This window comes from Mesoplodon mirus (assembly GCF_964341445.2).
Source record: "Mesoplodon mirus genome assembly, chromosome: 7".
Lineage (NCBI taxonomy): Eukaryota > Metazoa > Chordata > Mammalia > Artiodactyla > Ziphiidae > Mesoplodon > Mesoplodon mirus.
In genome coordinates this window covers 26,393,708-26,415,093 of record NC_138983.1, presented here as the reverse complement: position 1 = coordinate 26,415,093, position 21,386 = coordinate 26,393,708, and the positions used below count along the sequence as shown (strand labels likewise).

General features: G+C 34.7%; 1 protein-coding gene across 3 annotated transcripts in view; it reads left to right on the top strand.

Annotated features, from left to right (window-relative positions):
- The window catches only part of QSER1 (glutamine and serine rich 1), a 78,609-nt gene extending 60,219 nt beyond the window's left edge, over positions 1 to 18,390 (top strand). For 2 of the 3 annotated variants that reach the window (XM_082627298.1, XM_082627297.1), the window contains 7 exons: positions 484 to 617; positions 1,993 to 2,210; positions 7,025 to 7,162; positions 9,148 to 9,245; positions 11,520 to 11,672; positions 13,141 to 13,236; positions 14,485 to 18,390. In XM_082627298.1, coding sequence (XP_082483424.1) covers positions 484 to 617; positions 1,993 to 2,210; positions 7,025 to 7,162; positions 9,148 to 9,245; positions 11,520 to 11,672; positions 13,141 to 13,236; positions 14,485 to 14,625 — 978 coding nt within the window. In that variant the 3' untranslated portion in view covers positions 14,626 to 18,390. The remainder of the gene's footprint in view (positions 1 to 483; positions 618 to 1,992; positions 2,211 to 7,024; positions 7,163 to 9,147; positions 9,246 to 11,519; positions 11,673 to 13,140; positions 13,237 to 14,484) is intronic. The other variant, XM_082627299.1, reaches the window with a different exon arrangement.
- The last annotated feature ends 2,996 nt before the right edge of the window (positions 18,391 to 21,386 follow it).

The following is a 21,386-nucleotide window of genomic DNA, read 5'->3' as shown; positions in this document are numbered from 1 at the left end:
ATATTGAGCATTTCTGAGATAAAATATTAAAATTGAACTACAGAGTATATGATACCGATTTTAAAATAAAATTAATGTCTAAATACCAGCTACTTAAATTGCTTAACTTTTTATTTTTTAAATAAAGGAAAGGAATTAGTGTTAGTCTGTGAAGAATTCAGATGGACTCAGAGACTCTCATATTGATTGTTCTGCCAGTCAAATACCCTGATTTACCAAGAAGACTTACAGCATTATTTTCTACCTAAGTAGTTGTTTAATAGCACTGAGTAAGTGAGCATCTGATGATCAGCCAAATAAGATTGCATCTATATATGGGCTTGCACTTAAGAGTGAGGCTGGAGTCATTTTTATTGAGGGTACAATTAGCCTGACCAGAGCTGCATTTTGAAAAACTTGACTATGACAGTCTATCAAGACAACAAAGTAATATTTTATGTACAGAATGTACAATTATGTAATTCAAAGTGTTTCTTTCCTTAGTACCTTGGATATTTTGGAGATGCAAAGAGTAAATACAAAAGGATATATGTGAAGTTCATTGAAAACACTAACAAAAAGGAGTATGTCAGAGTGTGTTCCAAAAAGCCAAGAAATAAGCCTTCACAGACTATCAGGTATTTATTATTTTATGTAATATGTTTGTAGTAATTATTGGAAGGCTTATTATTGGCAATGTCTTGTACAAAGAATTAAATCAATTAAAGAGGCTGATTTTTTTTTTTCCATTTGTACAAGTCTGAAAATTCAGTGCCTGATGTAATAAGTGATTCTTTTTGAAGTAATGAGACAGGAACTGTAAAGCCCATGGCTATCATGGTGGGATGGGTACCCTTTTCTCCCTGAATCCTTTTGGTGTCACCCTAGTATAGTGAAAAAAAATGGATTTACAGTCTAAAAGCTTGAATCCATCTTTTTGTGACCTAGATTAAGATAACCTTTCTAGGGACTTCCCTGGTGGGCCAGTGGTTAAGACTCCATGCTTCCACTGCAGAGGGCCTGGGTTCGATCCCTGGTCGGGGAACTAAGATCCCACATGCGGTGTGACCAAAAAAAAAAAGAAGAAAGAAAAAAAGATAACCTTTCTAAGCCCTCTTTTTTATCCATAAATAAAGTGAAAATAACAACAGAATGTCAAATTTAAAATGAAAAAAAATTGAGCCTGTACATTACAAGTACAGTAGAATTGTCATCATGTATTAATGTGACTCTGGGTTGTCTGGAGCGTGAATTTGGAAAACAGATGACCTAGCCACATTCCCTTTGATCTGTATGGGAAAGGGGGTGTGAACCTTGATATTCTCAATCTAGTGCTAGGAAGATCTAGTTTAATGAAGATTCCAACTTATTGGACACAGCCCACCTTATTTTTATGATGCAATTTTATCTACTCCCTCAAATCTCCAGAACTAGTATATAGGAAATCTTATTGAGGGGCTCTAGAACAGGTGCAGTTGGGATTCCACATCAAAACCTGGCACCACCAGAGCCTGCGAGAGTTTCTGACGTGACTGTAAGTCCATTGATCATCTGCCGTGTACAGCCTCCTAGTCAGGAAAATGAATTTACAAAGGGAAAGGAAGAGTGGAGGGAGAGAGAGAAATAGGGATGGAATTAATATAGTCCCTTATTAACTGAGTATTGAATGTCAGTGGTTAAAGAGTATATTTCAAGAGACTTTTGGAGGAATCACCATTGGAGATGTGTAGGACTTAGACTTTATTTCGGAGATACTGGTGAGGTAAATAAACTTTTCTTCACCAGTGTTTCTCGGGTTTTTGTCTAATTTATTTTATTTTATTTTATTTATTTTTGGCTGCATCACATGGCATGTGGGATCTTAGTTCTCTGACCAGGGATCGAACCCGCACCCCCACCTACAGTGGAAGCGCAGAGTCTTAACCACTAGACCGCTGGGGAAATCCCTTGTCTAATTTATTTTAATTTGACAAGATTTCAGTGCGTTAATGAAATCTGTTTGTAACATTGCAGAACTGTTCAGGCTAAGCCAAGTAGTAGCAGTAAAACTTCTGATCCTCCAACACCAAAAACTACAATGACAAAAGCCCCTTCCATGAAACCCAAAGTTAAACAGCTAAAAGTAAAGGCTGAGCCACCACCAAAGAAAAGGAAGAAATGGAAAGAAGAATTTTCATCATCCCAATCTGACTCATCTCCCGAGATGCACTCTAGTAGTAGTGATGATGAGGGTGAGTTCTCCATGAAATGAATACCTTGATAACTTTAGATTATGTACATTAATGGGGAGGAGCAGTGACGCTGACAATTCAAAATGTATTTACTTTTACTTAATTAGGGAATTTAGCTACCTAATTAAGTTCTGCTTAGGCATATATTTGCCCATGACTAAGCTAGATAACTGCCTTAGTTTCTCTTTTATAAAGTGAAAAGGTTGAAATAGATAGCAGTTATCATACTTTTTGACCTTAGAACCCTTCTACGCTGTTAAAAACTGTTGAAGACACCAAAGAGCATTTATGTAGGCTATATATATTGAAATTTACTTCATTAGGACTTAAACCTGAGATAGCTGTGAAACACAGAATATACCAGGAAACATTCCATCAGCCATCAAACTTGTTGTGTAATATATGCAAGAAATTTCTAGCAGTTCAGTAGTCTAGAGCAGAAGTAGGCAAACTACTGCTAGTGGGCCAAATCTGATCTGCAGCCTATTCTTGTAAATAAAGTTTTATTGGAACACTGGGATTCATTTACATGTTTTCATACAGTTACTTTCCCATTACAGTGACAGATGTGCCTAGTTACTACAGAGAGTATATGACCATTAAAGCCCCAAATATTTACCATCTGGCCCTTTACAGAAAAAGTTTGCTGACCCTTCTTCTTCTAGAGCATACATTTGAAGGTAGTCAGGAAAAGATGAAAGGATGATGGAAGGCTGCATATGCCATGCTGAAGCTAAAAAGCTTGGGGTCCTGTAAGCAAAGGGGAGTCCTTGGAGGGATTTAAGCAAGGGGGCAACATGGTAAAATCTGATTTTGAATTACGTGACATCACAGTTCAGGTATAAATTGAAAGTCTGAACCTAAGTTTTGGCAGCAGGGATGGAGGAGAGAGGACACATTTGAGAAATTCAGGATGTAATCTTGGCAGAACTTGAATGATGAATCGGGTGTTGGGGGCACTGTTGAGGTTGATGTCCAGGATGGTTTCTGACATTGTAAGTATCACTGCTTGGGAGCTGATCTTAGAGATTACTTGGATAGAAACAGAATTATAATAAAAACTCTTCAGTATGAAGTTTACTTTAAATGTATTGTTTTTAAAAGCTACTTGTGAACTGTTGTTTAGAAGTAGGCACGTCGGAATTTATAAAGAAATTTAGTGCTTTGAGTATGTGTGGAAGGCATTATATGTAATTTCGCAGTTAGCATTGCTGCCTACTGTTCAGAGAAGTTTGGGTTCTGAATTTGCACTCAGTTATTTATACAGCTTCCTCAAATGACAATCAAGGTGAAAATTTTCTTCCATTGGTACCTTGAGTTACCACTAGGTGTCACTAACAGGCAAGCATTTTTAGTGCTTCTTAAAAAGAAGGCAAATATTGATAATAAACATAGATTTATAGGCTGGTGATTTTCAAGCTATTTGTTTCAAGACTTCTTTATAATCTTCAAATTTACTGAGGATTCCAAAACACTTTTTGTGTGTGTGTGTGGCCTGTATCTATGTATATCACCAAGTATCAGTTAAAACAGACAATTTTAAGATATTTTAAATAAACCCATTACATATTCACATAAGTTTTTTTTAAACAATTGTATTTAGTTAGAAGAATAGCATTTTCATATTTGCTTCTGTATTCAGTTTGTATATATATTATTTTGGTTAAAGTATATGAAGAATACCCAGCCTCACATTAGCTATGTAGTTAGGAAAGAGAGGAGTATTTTGATTACCTTTTCAGATAATGATGAATATTTTTCTTTGATACTCAAAGGATTTTATTTGATAAACTTGACAAGTGGTAGCTTCTTCAACTTTTCATGCTTGTTACATTAAAATCTATTGGTTTGTTTTACCCTTTGAGGTATCTTTCATCCATGAATGATTTTATAACATTTTTTGGTAATGTGAAAATATCTGTTAGCTCATTGATGTACATAGTCCATTTCATTGTTTTTCCACATTTTAAAATGTGGTAAAATATATATAACATAAAACTTGCCATTTTTAAGTGTACGATTCAGCAGCATTAATTATATTCACACTGTTGCTCAACTGTCACAGCTATTTCCAAAACTTCCTGATCACCCCAAACAGAAACTTTGTAACCATTAGGCAATAACTCCTCATTCTCCCTTTCCCCCAGCTGCTGGGAATCTCTAATCTATTTTGTGTCCATGAATTTGCCTACTCTACATACCTCATATAAGCGTGGCTTATTTCACTTAGCATAATGCTTTTAAGGTTCATCCATGTTACATAGCATATATTAGAACTTACTAGTTTTTATGACTGAATACAATTCCACTGTAAGTTTATCCATTGTATGTTCTTGTTTATCTTTTTATCTATTGATGGACACTTGGGTTGCTTCCACATTTTGGCTGTTGTAAATAATGCTGCAGTGAACATTGGCATATAAATATCTGTTTATGTTCTTGTTTTCAATTATTTATATACCTAAGAGTGGAATTGCTGAATCATATAATTATATGTTTAGCTTTCTGAGGAACTGCCAAACTTTTTCCAGTGGTTGCACCATTTTACATTCCCACTAGCAATGCATAGGGTTCCAATTTCTTCACATCCTCACCAATACTTGTTATATTTTGTTTTTTGATTATAGCTATTCTAGTAGATGTGAAGTGGTAATCTCATTGTGGTTTTGATTTGTATTTCCCTAATGACTAATGATGTTGAACATCTTTTCAGTTGCTTACTAGCTATTTGCTTATCTTCTTTGGAGAAATGTCTATTCAGATCCTTTGCCCAGTTCATGTCTCCTTTTGTTCTTGAGTTGTAGGAGTTCTTTATATATTATAGATGTTAAACCCTTATTAGACATATGATTTGAAAACATTTTCTCCCATTCTGTAGATACTTCAGTTTTTTGTGTTTTTTGTTTTTTGCGGTACGCGGGCCTCTCACTGTTGTGGCCTCTCCCGTTGCGGAGCACAGGCTCCGGACGCGCAGGCTCAGCGGCCATGGCTCATGGGCCCAGCCGCTCCGCGACACGTGGGATCTTCCCGGACCGGGGCACGAACCCGTGTCCCCTGCATCGGCAGGTGGACTCTCAACCACTACGCCACCAGGGAAGCCCTTTTTTTTTTTTTTTTTTAGTATATGTGCTGCTGAAGTGAGCACAGTATTTCATTTTTTTGATAGTGTCCTTTGATGCACAAAAGTCTGAAATTCTCATGAAGCCAAATTTATCTATTTGTTTTCATTGCTCATGTTTTTGGTGTCATATTTAGAATCCATTGCAAATCCAAGATCATGAAGATTTATTCTTATATTTTCTTCTAAGAGTCTTATGGTTTTAGTTCTTACATTTACATCATACATTTTTGCAGTATCAAAGAAATGACATTTTTAATATCAACACTGATCTCATCAATGAAATCTTTAAGCATTGGAACGTTGTCAGGTTCACAGTAGTGGAAACAAGTTTTCCGGAATTCTAATTTTCACTTGAAACCTCAAATTTTATCATTGGCAACAAATGTCAGTTGTTTTCCTTGCAGTGACAGGTTCACTTCGTTAAGAAAATGTCTGCCAAATACCCAAGTCTGAATAGGCATAGTGTATCTGTCAGTCATTTTTTTCAAATAAAATTGGTATCCCAATGGGGGAAAAGGTGGCTGGTTCATCTTGTAATTCAAACAATTACATGGATGCTTTTCCTGGAGAAAACTGTCATACTTCATAGCAGAAATGCTTTATATGTACCTCTCATTTCATCCCACAGAATTTTAAGACATTTACTCAAGAGTAGAGATTTAATACAATTAATAATTATTACTGCTTCATCAAGGATTATTCTTAAGGGAAATTGTTTTTTTTTTTTTTCCTTCAAATTCATGGCAGTTAGATGACAGTCATGGCAAAATATATGGCTACTAGTACAGTTTGGTGTCACTCCCTCAATTCAGGCTAGGTAAGGCCCCAGCAGTTTTACCCAACATTCCTTTTACAAATGTCAACAGAGTGAAAAAGGTATATAACATCTTAATATTATTAGGAAAACAGTTTGACATCAGAGACCCCTGAAATGGTTATGGGGGGAGACCCCGAGGGGTCCGTGGAACAAAGTCTAAGAACCCCTGTTAAAGGCCGTGATAATAGTTCTGTACTTGAACGAAAAGAGTCAAAATTCAGACACACCTCTAATCTTGCAGTTCTTGCCATTGAATTTGAGTGAAATTTTCTTTATGCACAGGCTATGTTTACATTAAAATTTTTTCTTAGTATGTGTTGACTCTAGACCAGAATTTGACAGTAATTTAAGTGTAGAAGTAAAAAGAAGAGATATGTATACATTAACTCATACATTAGGTGTTTTATGGTTTCTTTACTAATTAAATACTGTAGAGAAACCATCAGTTTTGAAGTAGCACGACCTGGCAGCAGATGTCTGGTAGGGCCAGGGGAGGAGAAACAGGTTCCTATGGGGCAGATGTTTCCAAATGCTGGGCTGGTGTTGGGCTTCAGAGGCACCTGGGAACTTTTTAAAAAGTATAACACTTAAGCTTCATCACCATTACCACCATTACCACCCCAGATTCTGTTTTAATAAGTCCAGCAATCTGGTTTTTTTGTTTTGTTTTAAAAGCTCTCCAGTGATTGTGATGTGCAAAACCACCTTTGAGAATCTCTCACCCAGGGTGTGTTTAAAGGCAGAGTGGGAGAACCTTGAATTTGAAGAAATTTTATCTACAACCTTTTATCTGCTTATAGACACTTGCTATAGAGCAGAGTGTTTTTAAAGTTGTCAGGAAGGAGTATTTAATATTTCATCTTTTCTCCCTCCCAGAATTTAATCCTCCAGCTCCCTTTGTTACTCGTTTTTTGAACACAAGAGCAATGAAGGAAACCTTTAAGAGTTACATGGAATTGCTTGTTAGCATTGCTTTGGATCCTGACACAATGCAAGCCTTAGAGAAGAGCAACGGTACAGTCTGCTAAGTAGTACTTTCTTGGTAGTACTTTCTGGATCTTTTTTATTCTTCTCTGTTAGTTACATGTTGAATATGTGGTTTTTGTATATGTTGTCAGTTAACAAACTGTTGATATATTGTTTCTATAAAATGGGGTCATAGCTTTTCATGAATTGTTTGAATATATGAACAATTTTATATTGAATATATTTTTATTGATTTCTACTCATGAGAATATTATTTAACTACCCACTAGTTTCTTTCAATTCTAGAATCTTTATCATCCTCATAACATTTCACCAACTTGTCTGAGTTGCGTGGAAGGTCCAGATGTCAATATATTCTGTTTTCTAATAATTGGAAAGATAATAATGGTGTAAAGATTAAAATTGTATATTCGTATCCAGTATCCTTCTATCAAAATGAGTTGAACAAGTGTAAGATCAAAAAGATAGTAACAATGAATAATCAGTAACAATATACTTCAACAGCAATGCCTAATAATGTATATTGTTTTATTATTTCCACATACTTTGACATACATTATTCTATATGAATCCCAGAACAACTTAGACAGCCATTTTTTGGGTGAAGACAATGATGCTCAAAAAGGTTAAGTGACTTGCTTAAGAGCCCACAACTTGCAAGTAGCAGAGAAAGGATTAAATCCAAGGTCTTCTAATTTCTAGTCTTGCTTTTTTGACTATATAATCAGAGGCAGTAATTCATACATCAGCTATTGTAGAGCTGGAAGAGATGTTAGAGAAGATATTAAATGTGTTTCCTAAAGTTACAGAACAAGTTAGTGGTAGAAGAGCCACAATCAAAACCCCAAATTAATTCCCTAGGTCAGCATTTTGCCAGTAAACGTTTTCTCTCTCAATCAAAACTCCTTGCATGATAAAATATGCGTTTCTTAGTAGTGATCATTTCTGGGTGGTTGTACTTTAAATGATTTTTTTCTATTGCTTATCATTTTTTAAACATTTTTTCTCCATTTAAAATGAGGGATGAAAAATTTAATGGTTATATTTAAAAATAATACACAAATGTTTAAAACTTATTTGTGTGAAATGTAAATTTTTGTAATATTTGAATAGATTTAATCACTGCTAGAAAGATAAAAAGAAAGCTATCAGGTGTGTTGTGGTGATCTTAGAAAGCATTCCTTACTGAGGACTTTTTCTTCAATTTGAGGAAAGTGTTATTTTGCTGGTCTCTGTGCTTGTGTTTATTCTCCAATTATAAAGAGTCATTTTATTTAGCTATGAAATTAGTAACCAGATTCTGAGGGTTATATATACATTTTCAGAAAGGTCATTAAAGCTAATTAGTATTGTAAAATGTTGTTATGCTGATAAATTAAGAAATAGTTTAGTAACCTAAAATATTTAATACAGCACTAAAAGTAATTAACTTATACTCTGAAAGTGTTTCTCTTAAAAGAGCTTAAAGTTTCAGAAGGGTAAAAAAGAAATCATAATCTTTGGGTAAGAAACCTTCATCATACTTTTACTCTCCGCTTTTCTCAAATAACTATTTTGACTCTTCCCTTGTGTATTTGAAACTGGATTTTGACTATTTTTCTTTGCCCCAAACTATAGTGAATTAAGAATATCATACTCAGTATTTTATTAAAAATTTTAATGTTAAATTTATGTTTTGGAATACTGTTATTGTTCACATGGTAAATGAGGTCTGAAGAGATTAGGCACTTTGCCCACTGGTTGATCAATTCTGGTGGCATAGTTGGGGTTAAAACCCAGGACTTTAGATTCTGTCATCACACTATGCTACTCCTTTCTCACTTAGCTATTGTAAACCTATTTTTTCAAGGTAACTTTTGTTCAAAAAGCTTCATGTGCAATATTTTTAAATCAATACTTTACATAATCAGTGAATTTAATGTCAATCTATTGTTTTAAGGAAAAGCTGTATTTCTAACAAGTTTTTTTGTTGATAGTTTATCCTGTCACAATAAATTTTTATCTTGTTTTAGATGAGCTACTTTTGCCTCATATGAAAAAAATAGATAGCATGCTGAATGATAACCGAAAGAGACTCCTTTTGAATCTTCATTTGGATCAGTCATTCAAGGTATTTCTGTCAGGTGGTTTATTAGCAAACTCAGTGGCAATCACAGTCTTAGATATAATAGGAAAGAAAATTTTGGGAAGTCATTCTCAGTTTTATAAGATTTTTCCACCCAACAAAAATTTGATTTTTATTCATTATGAGTCTTGTCTGAGCTTGTTTTTTTATTTTATTAAGTGTATTCTTAGTGTTAATCATTTGCTTTTCTCTGCTTAAGTTCATTTTTCAGGTTTTTATATTCATCTTGTATTCCTTATATATAATAATTTCCAAATGTTTTCAAAAATACTTCCTTTAAACTACTGTATTCCAATCTTGTTTTTCTTTTAAACCTCTTTAAAAATTTCACATTTCATATATACTTAAAATTGGCTTTAGCACAGTTATCAAAATTCCCTTTACTTGCCTGCATTACTCAGTATCTAGGGAAAAATTGATCCTCACCTAATCGTAGGAGGTATATACGTCTGTTAATGTATCTTGGCACTATAAATTGGTTTTTGGTGTTACCAGAAATAGAGAACAAAAAACTAATCTAAACTCAGAAAATATATCATAGAAGCTACTTAGTCAAAAATTTCCCGCCTTTTCTTATTCAAAGTATAACATGTGGGCTTCCCTGGTGGTGCAGTGGTTGAGAGTCCGCCTGCCGATGCAGGGGACACGGGTTCGTGCCCTGGTCCAGGAAGATCCCACATGCCGCGGAGCGGCTGGGCCCGTGAGCCATGGCCGCTGAGCCTGCGCGTCCGGAGCCTGTGCTCCGCAACGGGAGAGGCCGCAACGGTGAGAGGCCCGCGTACCGCAAAAAGAAAATAAATAAATAAATAAATAAATAAATAAATAAATAAATAAAATAAAATAAAGCCACCGGGACTTCCCGGGTGGTCCAGTGGTAAAGAATCCACCTTAGAATGCAGGGGAGCCGGGTTCGATCCCTGGTCAGGGAACTAAGATCCCACGTGCTGCGGGTCAACTGAGCCCATGCACCACAACTGCTGAGCTCATGAGCCTCAACTAGAGAGCCTGTGTGCCGCAAACTGCAGAGTCCACGCCCTGGAGCCTGCATGCCACAACTAGAGAGAGAAGCCTGCACACCTCAGTGGAGATCCCGCGTGCCGCAACTAAGACCTGACATAGCCAAAAATAAATAAATTAAATTAATAAATAATAAATAACTCTTAAAAAAAGAAAAATAAAGCCACCACTTGGAATTTAATAGACTCAGTAGAAAAGTTTTTTTTTTTTTTTTTTTTGCGTTACGCGGGCCTCTCACCGTTGCGGCCTCTCCCGTTGCGGAGCACAGGCTCTGGACGCGCAGGCTCAGCAGCCATGGCTCACGGGCCCAATCGCCCCGCGGCATGTGGGATCTTCCTGGACTGGGGCACGAACCCATGTCCCCTGCATCGGCAGGCGGACTCTCAACCACTGCACCACCAGGGAAGCCCTCAGTAGATATTTAAATCTTATGCAATAGTTTATGGTGAACAACTGAAAAATTCATTTTCATATTCTTGTTTTCACAGAAAAAAACACAAAATTTCTAATTTTGAAATTATAGTTATTTAATATAACTATAAATGATAATAGTGATGTCTATGATAGATAGTTTTCATTTATAGCAATTTGCATTTCAAAGCCAAAATGTGCACACAGTATTAAAAGTTAGAATGAAGCTAGAAACAAATAGCTCACTATGGTAGGAAATGCCAAAAATTCTATTATTTCTATTAATGAAACAGTTCACTCCTACACTTTTATTTAAAAAATTAAGTTGTTTTCAAATGCACTGTTTGAGGGGTCACAATACCAGGTGCTTGGGAACCTATATAGCGTTTGGAAAAGAGTGGCCTTGAAGGTTGAAACTGTTTATAAACAGTTGAAGCTTACAAATGTCCTTCTTTCCCCTGCCTTGAAGCCAGAGAGGCATTACTAGTCTTACTCATTCGGGAGTCCCCATAGTGTCACATCCTGTTGCTTAAGTCAGGTCATAAGTTTGGCCCAGATCCAGGGGATGGGGAAATAGGTTCCACATCTTGATGGGAGGAGCTACAGAGAATTTGTGGCCATGTTTAACACCCCACATATGTTTGTGTATGTATGTATAGATTGTATATATTTACCGCACCCCATCAGTACCCCCCCACATATATTTTTTGTGTATATGTACATGTATGAATATATTTCTATATTTTTTAAAAATAAGTTTTGAATAGCTGGAAGTAGTTGAGATCACTTTTCTTCTGATGTCAGTTATTTTTGCTTTATTTTATTTTAAAGAATGCCTTGGAAAGTTTTCCTGAACTAACAATAATTACTCGAGACTCTAAAACAAAAAGTGGGGGATCTGCTATTTCTAAAATCAAAATGAATGGCAAAGCTTATAATAAAAAAACTCTAAGAACTTCTAAAACAACTACTAAATCTGCACAAGTAAGTATATATTGATTGATGTAATTATACATTTTCTAGTTGTCAATATAAATCCTACTTCAAACATTGAAACAAGCAAATATTTTACTCTGTTGTTAAATGTGAAGTGTTTTCAGGTAAGAATGAACAGCTCTGGCCTACAGAATAGGGACTCGTTCTTACTCTTTGTTTTTCACCGTATCTGGTATATGGTGAGTGCTCACAAATTTTCTAAATAAGACTAACAATCATCCCATGCTTATATTTTTAATATTTTTGTGTGTCACTGGGTACAAATGCATACAGATAAGTGGATGTGCACATATTCCATAAGATTCAATATTCCATATATGTAAAATTATTAAAATTGGAATTCATTTATTTTCAAACATAGTCTAAATTATTGCCTTTTCAGAAAGCAGTTTAGCAACATATCAGTTCCCCATCAAAAATGTGTTTTGTAGAATCATTCACAAATGCATAAAACCATATGCCTTTGCTCATTGTAGAATTAGTTGTAAGAACAATTCCAGTTACATATCACCAGCGTGAGACTAAATAAATAAAGAGCCACCCAGATAATGTAATATTATGTACTTTTTAAAAAGAAGAGATAGATTCATTCATTCTTTCAATTAAAAAATTTGGTACCTGTAGTATACCAAATATAGTTTTGAGTACTAGGAATACAACAGCGAAAAATGGTCCAAAATCCTGCCCTCATATAATTTCTGTTGGGAGGGTGGTGCTTAATAAATAGAAAGATATTCAAGTTTTACTTTGGTTAAAGAAAATGTTATAAAAAATAAAATTGCAGGGCCTCCCTGGTGGCGCAGTGGTTGAGAGTCCGCCTGCCGATGCAGGGGATATGGGTTCGTGCCCCGGTCTGGGAGGATCCCATATGCCGCGGAGCGGCTGGGCCCGTGAGCCATGGCCGCTGAGCCTGTGCGTCCGGAGCCTGTGCTCCGCAACGGGAGAGGCCACAACAGTGAGAGGCCCGCGTACAGCAAAAAAAAATAAAAAATAAAAAAAAAAATAAAAAAAAATAAAATTGCAAAACAATATATATAGTATGATTCCCTTCCCATTACAAAATTAGTGTTATTGATATATGTTATACATATGGAAGCATGCACATGGAAGAATATGTGACATACTGTTAACCTTGTTTACCTCTGAGGCAAGAATTATAGAATTCTTTTACCTTGTAAGTCATCTTCTATGTTTACTGTTTAAATTTTTTGTAATGTTTAACTTTTTTGAAATAGTGTATATTTATATTCAGGAAAAAGAATAAAGATTTTAAAATACAATTTAAAATCTTATTTTGAATAAGTCTCTTGTCCATATTAATACATATTAATATCTAGCCATATAAGTCATTTTTAAGATTTCCATTGAGACTTTTGGTCTAGTATTTTCATAAAAGTATTCTTAGTTCAGATGCTCCATGAAATAAATGTATCTATAAACTCTTTTCTTTTTATAGGAGTTTGCCGTTGATCCAGAGAAAATACAGTTGTATTCTTTGTATCATTCACTCCATCATTATAAATATCATGTTTATCTCATATGTAAAGATGAGGTAATTACTTTTTCATTTACTTAAAAAAGAAATGTATGTTTTTCTGAACTTTAAGAAGACTGTAGCTGTAGCATTTATATATATAATTTTTAAAGATTACACTGCAGTTACAGTTATTACAAAATATTGATTATATTCCCTGTGTTGTACAATATATCCCTGTAGCCTGTCTTACATCCAGCAGTTTGTACCTCTCACTCCCCAGCCCCTATATTGCCCCTCCCACCTCCCACTGGTAACCACTAGTTTGTTCTCTGTATCTGTGAGTCTGCTTCTTTTTTGTTATATGCACTAGTTAGCTACAGTATTTTTTAATGTTTTAAAGAGAATTGTTAAAAATTGTTTTAAAAAATGTGTCTATACTCTAAGCGTTGTGCTCAGATTAATCTGAGGCTCACCAGCACATAGGAGCTGTAAGTGGTAATGTTTTTAAGCTGTTACGTTGCTTTACGTTGCCATAATAAATGGCACTTTATTGCATTTTCTTCTCTCATAATGTATAATGATACTGCTTTAATTAATTCACTTTAGTCACTGCTTTGAATATCTTGCTGTCCTCCTTATCTGTAGAATGGCCTTATCCCAGTTAATTGCAGAGAAAATGGGAGTTTTGTCCCTTGGCATGAAGAAATGATAGTCAAAATTGAATTGTAACTTTTAAGTATCAATTTAAGTTGCTCAGAAATTATGTATGACCATAATAACACTTGGTGGATAGGATGTAAGGATTAATCTCAGAGGTTAAATGGTTGTAGACAGTAAGCTTTTTTGACAAGCATTATCAGTTTTTTAATTCAAAAGGGTTAAGTTGGCTCAAGGCTGTACAATCATGTGTTTGATAATGGTCTGGTATGGAAAGACGTTCATAAATCTAACCTCTGTCTAGCAAAGGAGAAAGTAAAGATGGTCATGTAAAGTATGTTGGCTATTTTTACAATGCCCTGAAACGCAGAACTTACCCCAAAATTTGTCATTCGGCTTTTAACACAAATGGAAGTAATTGAGAAAGTTTGAACCACTTTTCCTAGCCTTCCTCCCTGCCCCCATGTAGTCAAAAATGATAGGATTAGACCACCCAAATTTATATGAAATAGTCATTCTCCGTGGATGGAATTTTTTTAAAAAAATCTGTACTTGTAGGTGAATTTATAAATCCTCTTTTCATTCAGGATATAGAAACAGTAAGCCCTCATGAAGAGCTTATAAAGTGATAAGTATAAACCAATTTGGTATTTCTTTTTATTTTAGATTTCTTCTGTGCAGAAAAAAAATGAAGATTTAGGACAGGAAGAAATTGTCCAACTTTGTATGAAAAATGTAAAATGGGTGGAAGACCTATTTGAAAAATTTGGAGAACTTCTAAATCATGTACAGCAGAAATGTTCCTAACATTTTCACAAAAATTCCATCTATTTTCTAGCACTAATAAGACGGCAGAGGCGGGTGGTCAAAGGGGGTCTAGGGGCCTCAGATAATTGAATGTCAAGCAGTGGTCTCCTGCAAGCACGCCTGCTTTGATCATGAACTTGCATCCTGGTCTCTGCTAAAGGACAGTGGTGCTGCCAAGGAAGTCAGTCCTTTGGAAATGGACCTAAAATCCCACCACGTTTTTATCCTAATGAATGATTTTTCTACTTTGTAAACCATTGGGTAACTGAGTTTTATTTTCAGAAATGTTTTTTGACAAATGATGAAGCATGCACTAAATATAATTTTTCTTTATTGCTAGAGAGATAACACTTAAGTAACATGATTATTTTTTCCTGACTCCGACTAAACACCAGAATGAAAGAGAGGTGGCAGAAAACGTATGTTAATATTCATGTCTGACCACAAAATGGAAAGTATTGTACATTATGTAAACGTATCTGGTGTGATGTGACATTCTGTATGAGAACATCATCGGTTTAAAATGTAAAATTCAGAAACTGCATTCTGGTTTATGAACTCCTTTTACTCTTAACATGTTCAGGAAACTGGATGTGGAATTGGTGCAATTCTATGACTGTTTTTTGTGTCAAATTATATGGTGATGAAAAAACAATGACCTACTATTTTCCCTATCTCAAAGAAAAGTATTTTCCTTTATACTGTTTTTCCTTTGGAAAAATTTTCAATTGTACGTTTTATTTCACTAATAGTTGTATTTTTCACAAGGAAAGTGTTGTGGTTATAATTATGTTTGATGTATCTGTACTACACTTTTCATTATTTTTCAGTAAATCTTATTTAGTTATATATTGAATTTCTATTGTGAATTCTATCTTGAGGTAACCATTTTTGTTTATACAGATTTGCTTCAGTGTTATCCAGAATATGCATTCAGTACTAGAATTAGTTTAGCTTTATAAATGGGGTTGTGTTAGACACTGCAGGAATTTTCTAATTCATGAAAATAAATTTCTTAGTAAACTAGCACTTGGTTAACTGATTTGTCGAAGTAAAAATTAACCACATTATACATTTTGAAGAATAAAATTTATAATTAGACTACATGCAGTGTTAAACACAGCTTACCCAACTCTTAGAACTGGAAGTGGTAGAGCCCTCCTTTTGGTGCCTTTCCAACCTTTATATATGCTATTGTAGCTCTCTTTAGTTTGATAGCTAGTGTTTCTTCAAGTAGTTTAGCTGAGACCATGAATGTATTAGGTTCAACATGACCTTGTGTTTTATTTGTGTTTGCCAACAGGATGCCTTATTCGTTTGAGAAAAAGATTTACTAGTGTCCTTCTAAATGATCTCCTTTTTTACGATTCTAAAGAAGTTGTTAATCATCATACTTTTGTTTATTTTACCACCATTTAGTGCCTTAAGTAAGTCCTATCAAGAAAGCAGTGTTACTGCTCAATGCCCAAATAAGACGTGCTTATGTGGATATTGCTATTGTCTTGATTTTGAGTTAACAGGCCAACTTCTTACACTTAAAACCTTGGTAAACTGGCAAAGAATTAAAAGTAACACATGACTTGATTTGAGGATAAACATTGTAGCATTGGGTGAAAAATGAGTATTTGAGTTAAGCTTACATATTTATTTCTGATGGTTATCTTATTGAAAGCAATAATCCTTAATCCAACAATCCTTGTACCTGCCATTAGACAAGATAATCATGGAAATTTCTCTCAAGGATTAAATGTTCCATTTCTGAAAGTCTTTTGAAAACCTGTTTAGGCAGCTTATTTTGAAAATAAAAGCAACCTATTAGATTCATTTTGCCTAACTAACTCAAATGAGAGAATATCAGCAGTGAGAGCATCATAAAATTAATTTTGCTAAGTGGAGAAGAGTAGGAAGCAGCCATATTTCTTTCTGATATTGACTCTGGACAGAATTGGTTTCTTTCATTTCCAAAGTGCAGAAGTAGATAACTACATCTCCTAACGTAGTGTTGTAAGTATACACCTTTACGTTATTTCCCCCAGCTTACTTCCCTGAATCATTGATGGTTTAAACATTTTTAAAAGCCATCCTGCACTTAGGTAACTCTTGAAGTACACGTTTGAAATCACTAGCCACATTTCCTTCATGATAAGACCCATGGAAAACAGAGACCTTTCCTTGTTTCCTGTAGAAAATAACCCATTTCCTTTTCAACTGCAGTTGCCCTTCCAGCTGTTTGCAGTTGTATTCATATTAGTCAAATCAGAGGCCAAGTGTGTGATACTGCCTGGAGGAGAGCCAGTTGCTTTGCACCATCTTCTGTCATTTGATCCATATAGCATAGGCGAAGACATCAAACTCAGGCCTTAGTGACGTGGGACTATTAGTATGACATCCATACATGAGTCCTTTCTTTGTACGAAGTTGAATAAATACCTAGCTGGTTAGCATTCACATTCCTTGCCAGGGAGTTTGAAATGTATAATATAGGAATAACCTTAGGTTGTAGATGGAGTTCAAGAGATAAAGCACATGTTGCTACAACCCAGGAAAACCTGTTTAAGAAAGATTGGATTTTCCTACCTACAGAAACCTAGAAACGATTTACTCCTTAAAAAAATCACTTTGTATTGGTATTTACTTCTAGTTCAGATTAGTGGTTAGAGAAAAGGGGCCTCCTTATTCCCATTTCATGATGACCCAGTTTCTACTTAATTGATCTTCTAATGAAGTCATGAATTTATAATGATTTATGAATTATAGTAAACAATAGAAACTGCCCATTTTTCTATTATACTATCAGATAGAAAACATTGATGAGATGGAAAAATTTAAAATTAAAATGGCCTAGAAAATATTCAGATTAACTTTCTAAATTTCTTTTAATTTCTAAAACAGTGAAAATTATAGATGACTCACATCATTACTGTTTTCAAAGTCTCACTTTCCTTTTAGTATACATATTTATTTTTGTTAAAGCAGCTATTTTCCAACCTGTGATTTTGGAGATATACCCATAAAGCTAATATGGCAGCAGGGTTACTGAATCAGCTTTGGGTCCCAGAAGTTGCTTCAGATGTGCACGTTGTGAATTTAATTGTATCTATAAAATACAATTTTGTTTTAAACTGTAGTTCCATCTGTTTCTCAGAAATACTTTTCAAAGAGTGAAATATCCCAGGATAACTGCTTCTGTGTCAATTACACTTGACACATAACTGCACAAATGAACAATGTACACTATTGATTGTACATTAACTTACACGTACGACTTTTGGCACCTGTGTTCACAAATGCATGTTTTGGCAAATCACTGTTATTTATAAGTGACAATAATTGAAGTTAAGGATACAAAGAAACCTGCATTTGTAGTCCAGAGTTTTAAGTGGTCCATAATACAATGTATGGAAATGTGAAAGACAATTTTGTATATTTGTTTGTTACTAACTCAGATCATTAAAATGAAAACAATTTTTTAAACAACAAGATCAGAATGTTTTGGGGTTTGGTTTTTTTATTTTTAAGAATTGAAAACTGAGGTATTATCCATGCATCTCATGTTGCAGATTCAACATACATTATAGAGTCCTAAGTAAAGTTATTAGGTACAAATGGTAAAGGGCCCACCCATCATTTTCTCAAATGATTAAGTCAATATTTGATGAATTATTCAGCTTCAGCTGACAATATGAGAAAGTATTTAGGAGTTTCTGTGTTAAGATACAACTCTTTTAGCACTTTTCCTCCTATAAAGAAGTATACGTTCTATAATTTCTAATTTTTATTTGAAAATAATGCATAGCTAGAAGTAATTGCTGATATCCAGATACTTTTTATTATCTATATAAACTGTTGAATAAGTAAAAAGGATTTTGTCTTGACTGATCCTTTAATTTTCAGAATAAGTTTCTGCCTTTACTTTCATGTAATATTTTTAAATGTTAAGTATTTCAAGTAAAAATATTGTCAGCATATTTGCTAGGTTTTAGTTTTGATTATAAAAGCACTTTTCATTCCTTGATTTTTTTTACACAGTACAAAAATAAATCTTTAAGCAATGACCTCTATCAGAAATTTTTAAAATTCTGTAACATCTCTGCTTTATTCTCCACTGGCTGCTGAAATTGCTGTTCATTTTAGAAAATGGTCATCATTCATATATTTTAGAAAATAGTCATTATTCAAATTATACATATGGCAAACCTAAATAATAGTACTTATACTACACTGCTTTGTTAATGTCTTGTTACTATATGGTTCTTTTTATTAGCATTTTTAAAAAAATATACTTTGTATCTCAGAGAAGCTCTCTAAACTCAATTATTTAACGTGACCTTCTCAAGGAAGATGTGAAAGAGGATACTTCTACTCTTTGCTTTCCATGTGGAAATGTTTTTATTACCAGAAAAATAATAAAACTACTCATTCCTGTACAAAAAAAGTCAGAGAATATGACAACTGTATTTTAAAAAGATATAAGTCACTCTCTACTAAGTCTTGACATCAGCCTAGAACATACTGTTAGTTCCCATTATGGGATGGGTCACAAGATTTAAGCCTGTATGGATTGGCCCATTTCTGTGGTATGGCTTTAAGTAAAGTCCTAAATTTCAGAGACACCTATGTTCAAATGAAAATTGAAAAGCACATTCCTAAGTGAAATAGAAATTATCTGGATCATTGATCATTTTAGGTTACGTATGTATCTGTTCTTCAGTTAGCATGAATAATTTAGAACTGACTGGTTTCAAATAAAAGGAAGATACAGTTACCTATTAGTCTATTGTTAAGCCTTATCTATTTGTGATGTTAATCAGGAGTCAAGAAATTGCTTTATAAGAATAGCTTATGTTTTATGTAATTTATCTATGATGTATATAGTTTATTGTTTTCTCTCAAATCAAATACAGATTTTCTGTTAATTTAGCTCCTTACAGTATTTAGAATAAGGCAACAATGAAAATCATTTAAGACATAGAGTTAAAAATAATGGACATGGTAGAAATTTTTCTTAAATTGCAGCCAAAATTATCTTTCTCCTGTCCTTCCTCTCTTCACAACCTTTCCATGGCTTTTCATTGCCTTTAGCCCAGACTCTGTCACAGTTTACAAAGTCCTCTAAGGAATGGTTCTTCTTTCCCCATTGTGGCCCAGCCTTAAGGAACGTGTGTTTTTTCTTGCCTTCAGGTTCCCTCTGCTGAACTATTCTTCATCTTTTAATCTTCAGATTTCACTTTAACATCACTTCTGTTTAATCAGACTAGGTTTTTTTTTTTTGAAGTATAATTGATTTACACTGTTGTTAATTTCTGCTGTACAGTAAAGTGCCTCAGTTATAGATACATGTACATTCTTTTTTATATTCTTTTCCATTATGGTTTATCCCAGGACATTGAATATAGTTCCCTGTGCTACACAGTAGGACCTTGTCCATCCATTCAGCTTGTAATAGTTTGTATCTACTAACCCCAAACTCCTACTCTACCCCTCCCCCACTTCCCTCCCCCTTGGCAACCACAAGTCTGTTTTCTATGTCTGTGAGTCTGTTTCTGCTTTGTAGATAGGTTCATTTGTGTCGTACTCTAGATTCCACATATAAGTGATATCATATGGTATTTGTCTTTGTCTTTCTGACTTACTTCACTTAGTGTGATAATCTCTAGTTGCATCTATGTTGATGCAAATGGCATTATTTCATTCTTTTTTATGGCTGAGTAGTGTTCTATTGTATATATGTACATCTTCTTTATCCATTCATCTGCTGATGGACATTTAGGTTGCTTTCATGTCCTGGCTATTGTGAACGTTGGGGTGCACATATCTTTTTGAATTATGGTTTTCCCCAGATACCTGCCCAGGAGTCGGATTGCTGGATCATAAGGTAGCTCTATTTTTAGTTTTTTAAGGAACCTCCATACTGTTCTCCATAGTGGCTGTACCAGTTTACATTCTGACCAACAGTGTAGGAGGGTTCCCTTTTCTCCACACCCTCTCCAGCATTTATTGTTTGTAGATTTTTTGATGATGGCTATTCTGACCAGTGTGAGGTGATACCTCATTGTAGTTTTATTTGCATTTCTCTTAATAACAAGCGAGGTTGAGCGTCTTCTCATGTGCCTTTTGGCCATCTGTATGTCTTTAGAGAAAAGTAATCAGACTAGGTTCTAACCCTTTGGACCAGATCACATGCCCTGTGATTCCTCTAATGTAGGATTTACCACACTGTTGTGGCTGCTTGGTCCTGTCGTCTGATGATAGGACCATGTGTGTTTTCCTCACCATTGTATTCCCAGCATCTAGTGCAGTATCTGTTCTCATTAAATATTTGATGAATAAATGGATATATGAAAGGAAATTTACAGGAAACATTAAAAAGGTAAAAACAGAAAAGTATACAATGAATTTTGCAATAAAGGTGTTCATGATCTTAGTGAGCAATAGTAATTGTGACATCAGAAGAAATGACAATATCAAGAGTTTGTATAATAGGAAAGTTGCTGGTATTTTATGAAAAAGTGAATGTAGCAGCCATGATTTTCTCCATTTTGCCCTCATGCAGAGAGAGCCCAGGGACGAGGACTTCACATTCCTCTGTCTTTGGGGCTTGAGACTCTCTAGACAGAATAACTAGGGAACAAAGTCCTGGTAAAAATAAATTAACGTTTCTGTTAGATGTACTCACTGTGAGCGAAATACTCTTGGGAGGAGGGTTCATTTCTTGGGGAGGGTCAGGGAAGGCTTCATGGAAGCAGTAATGATCAAGTGGA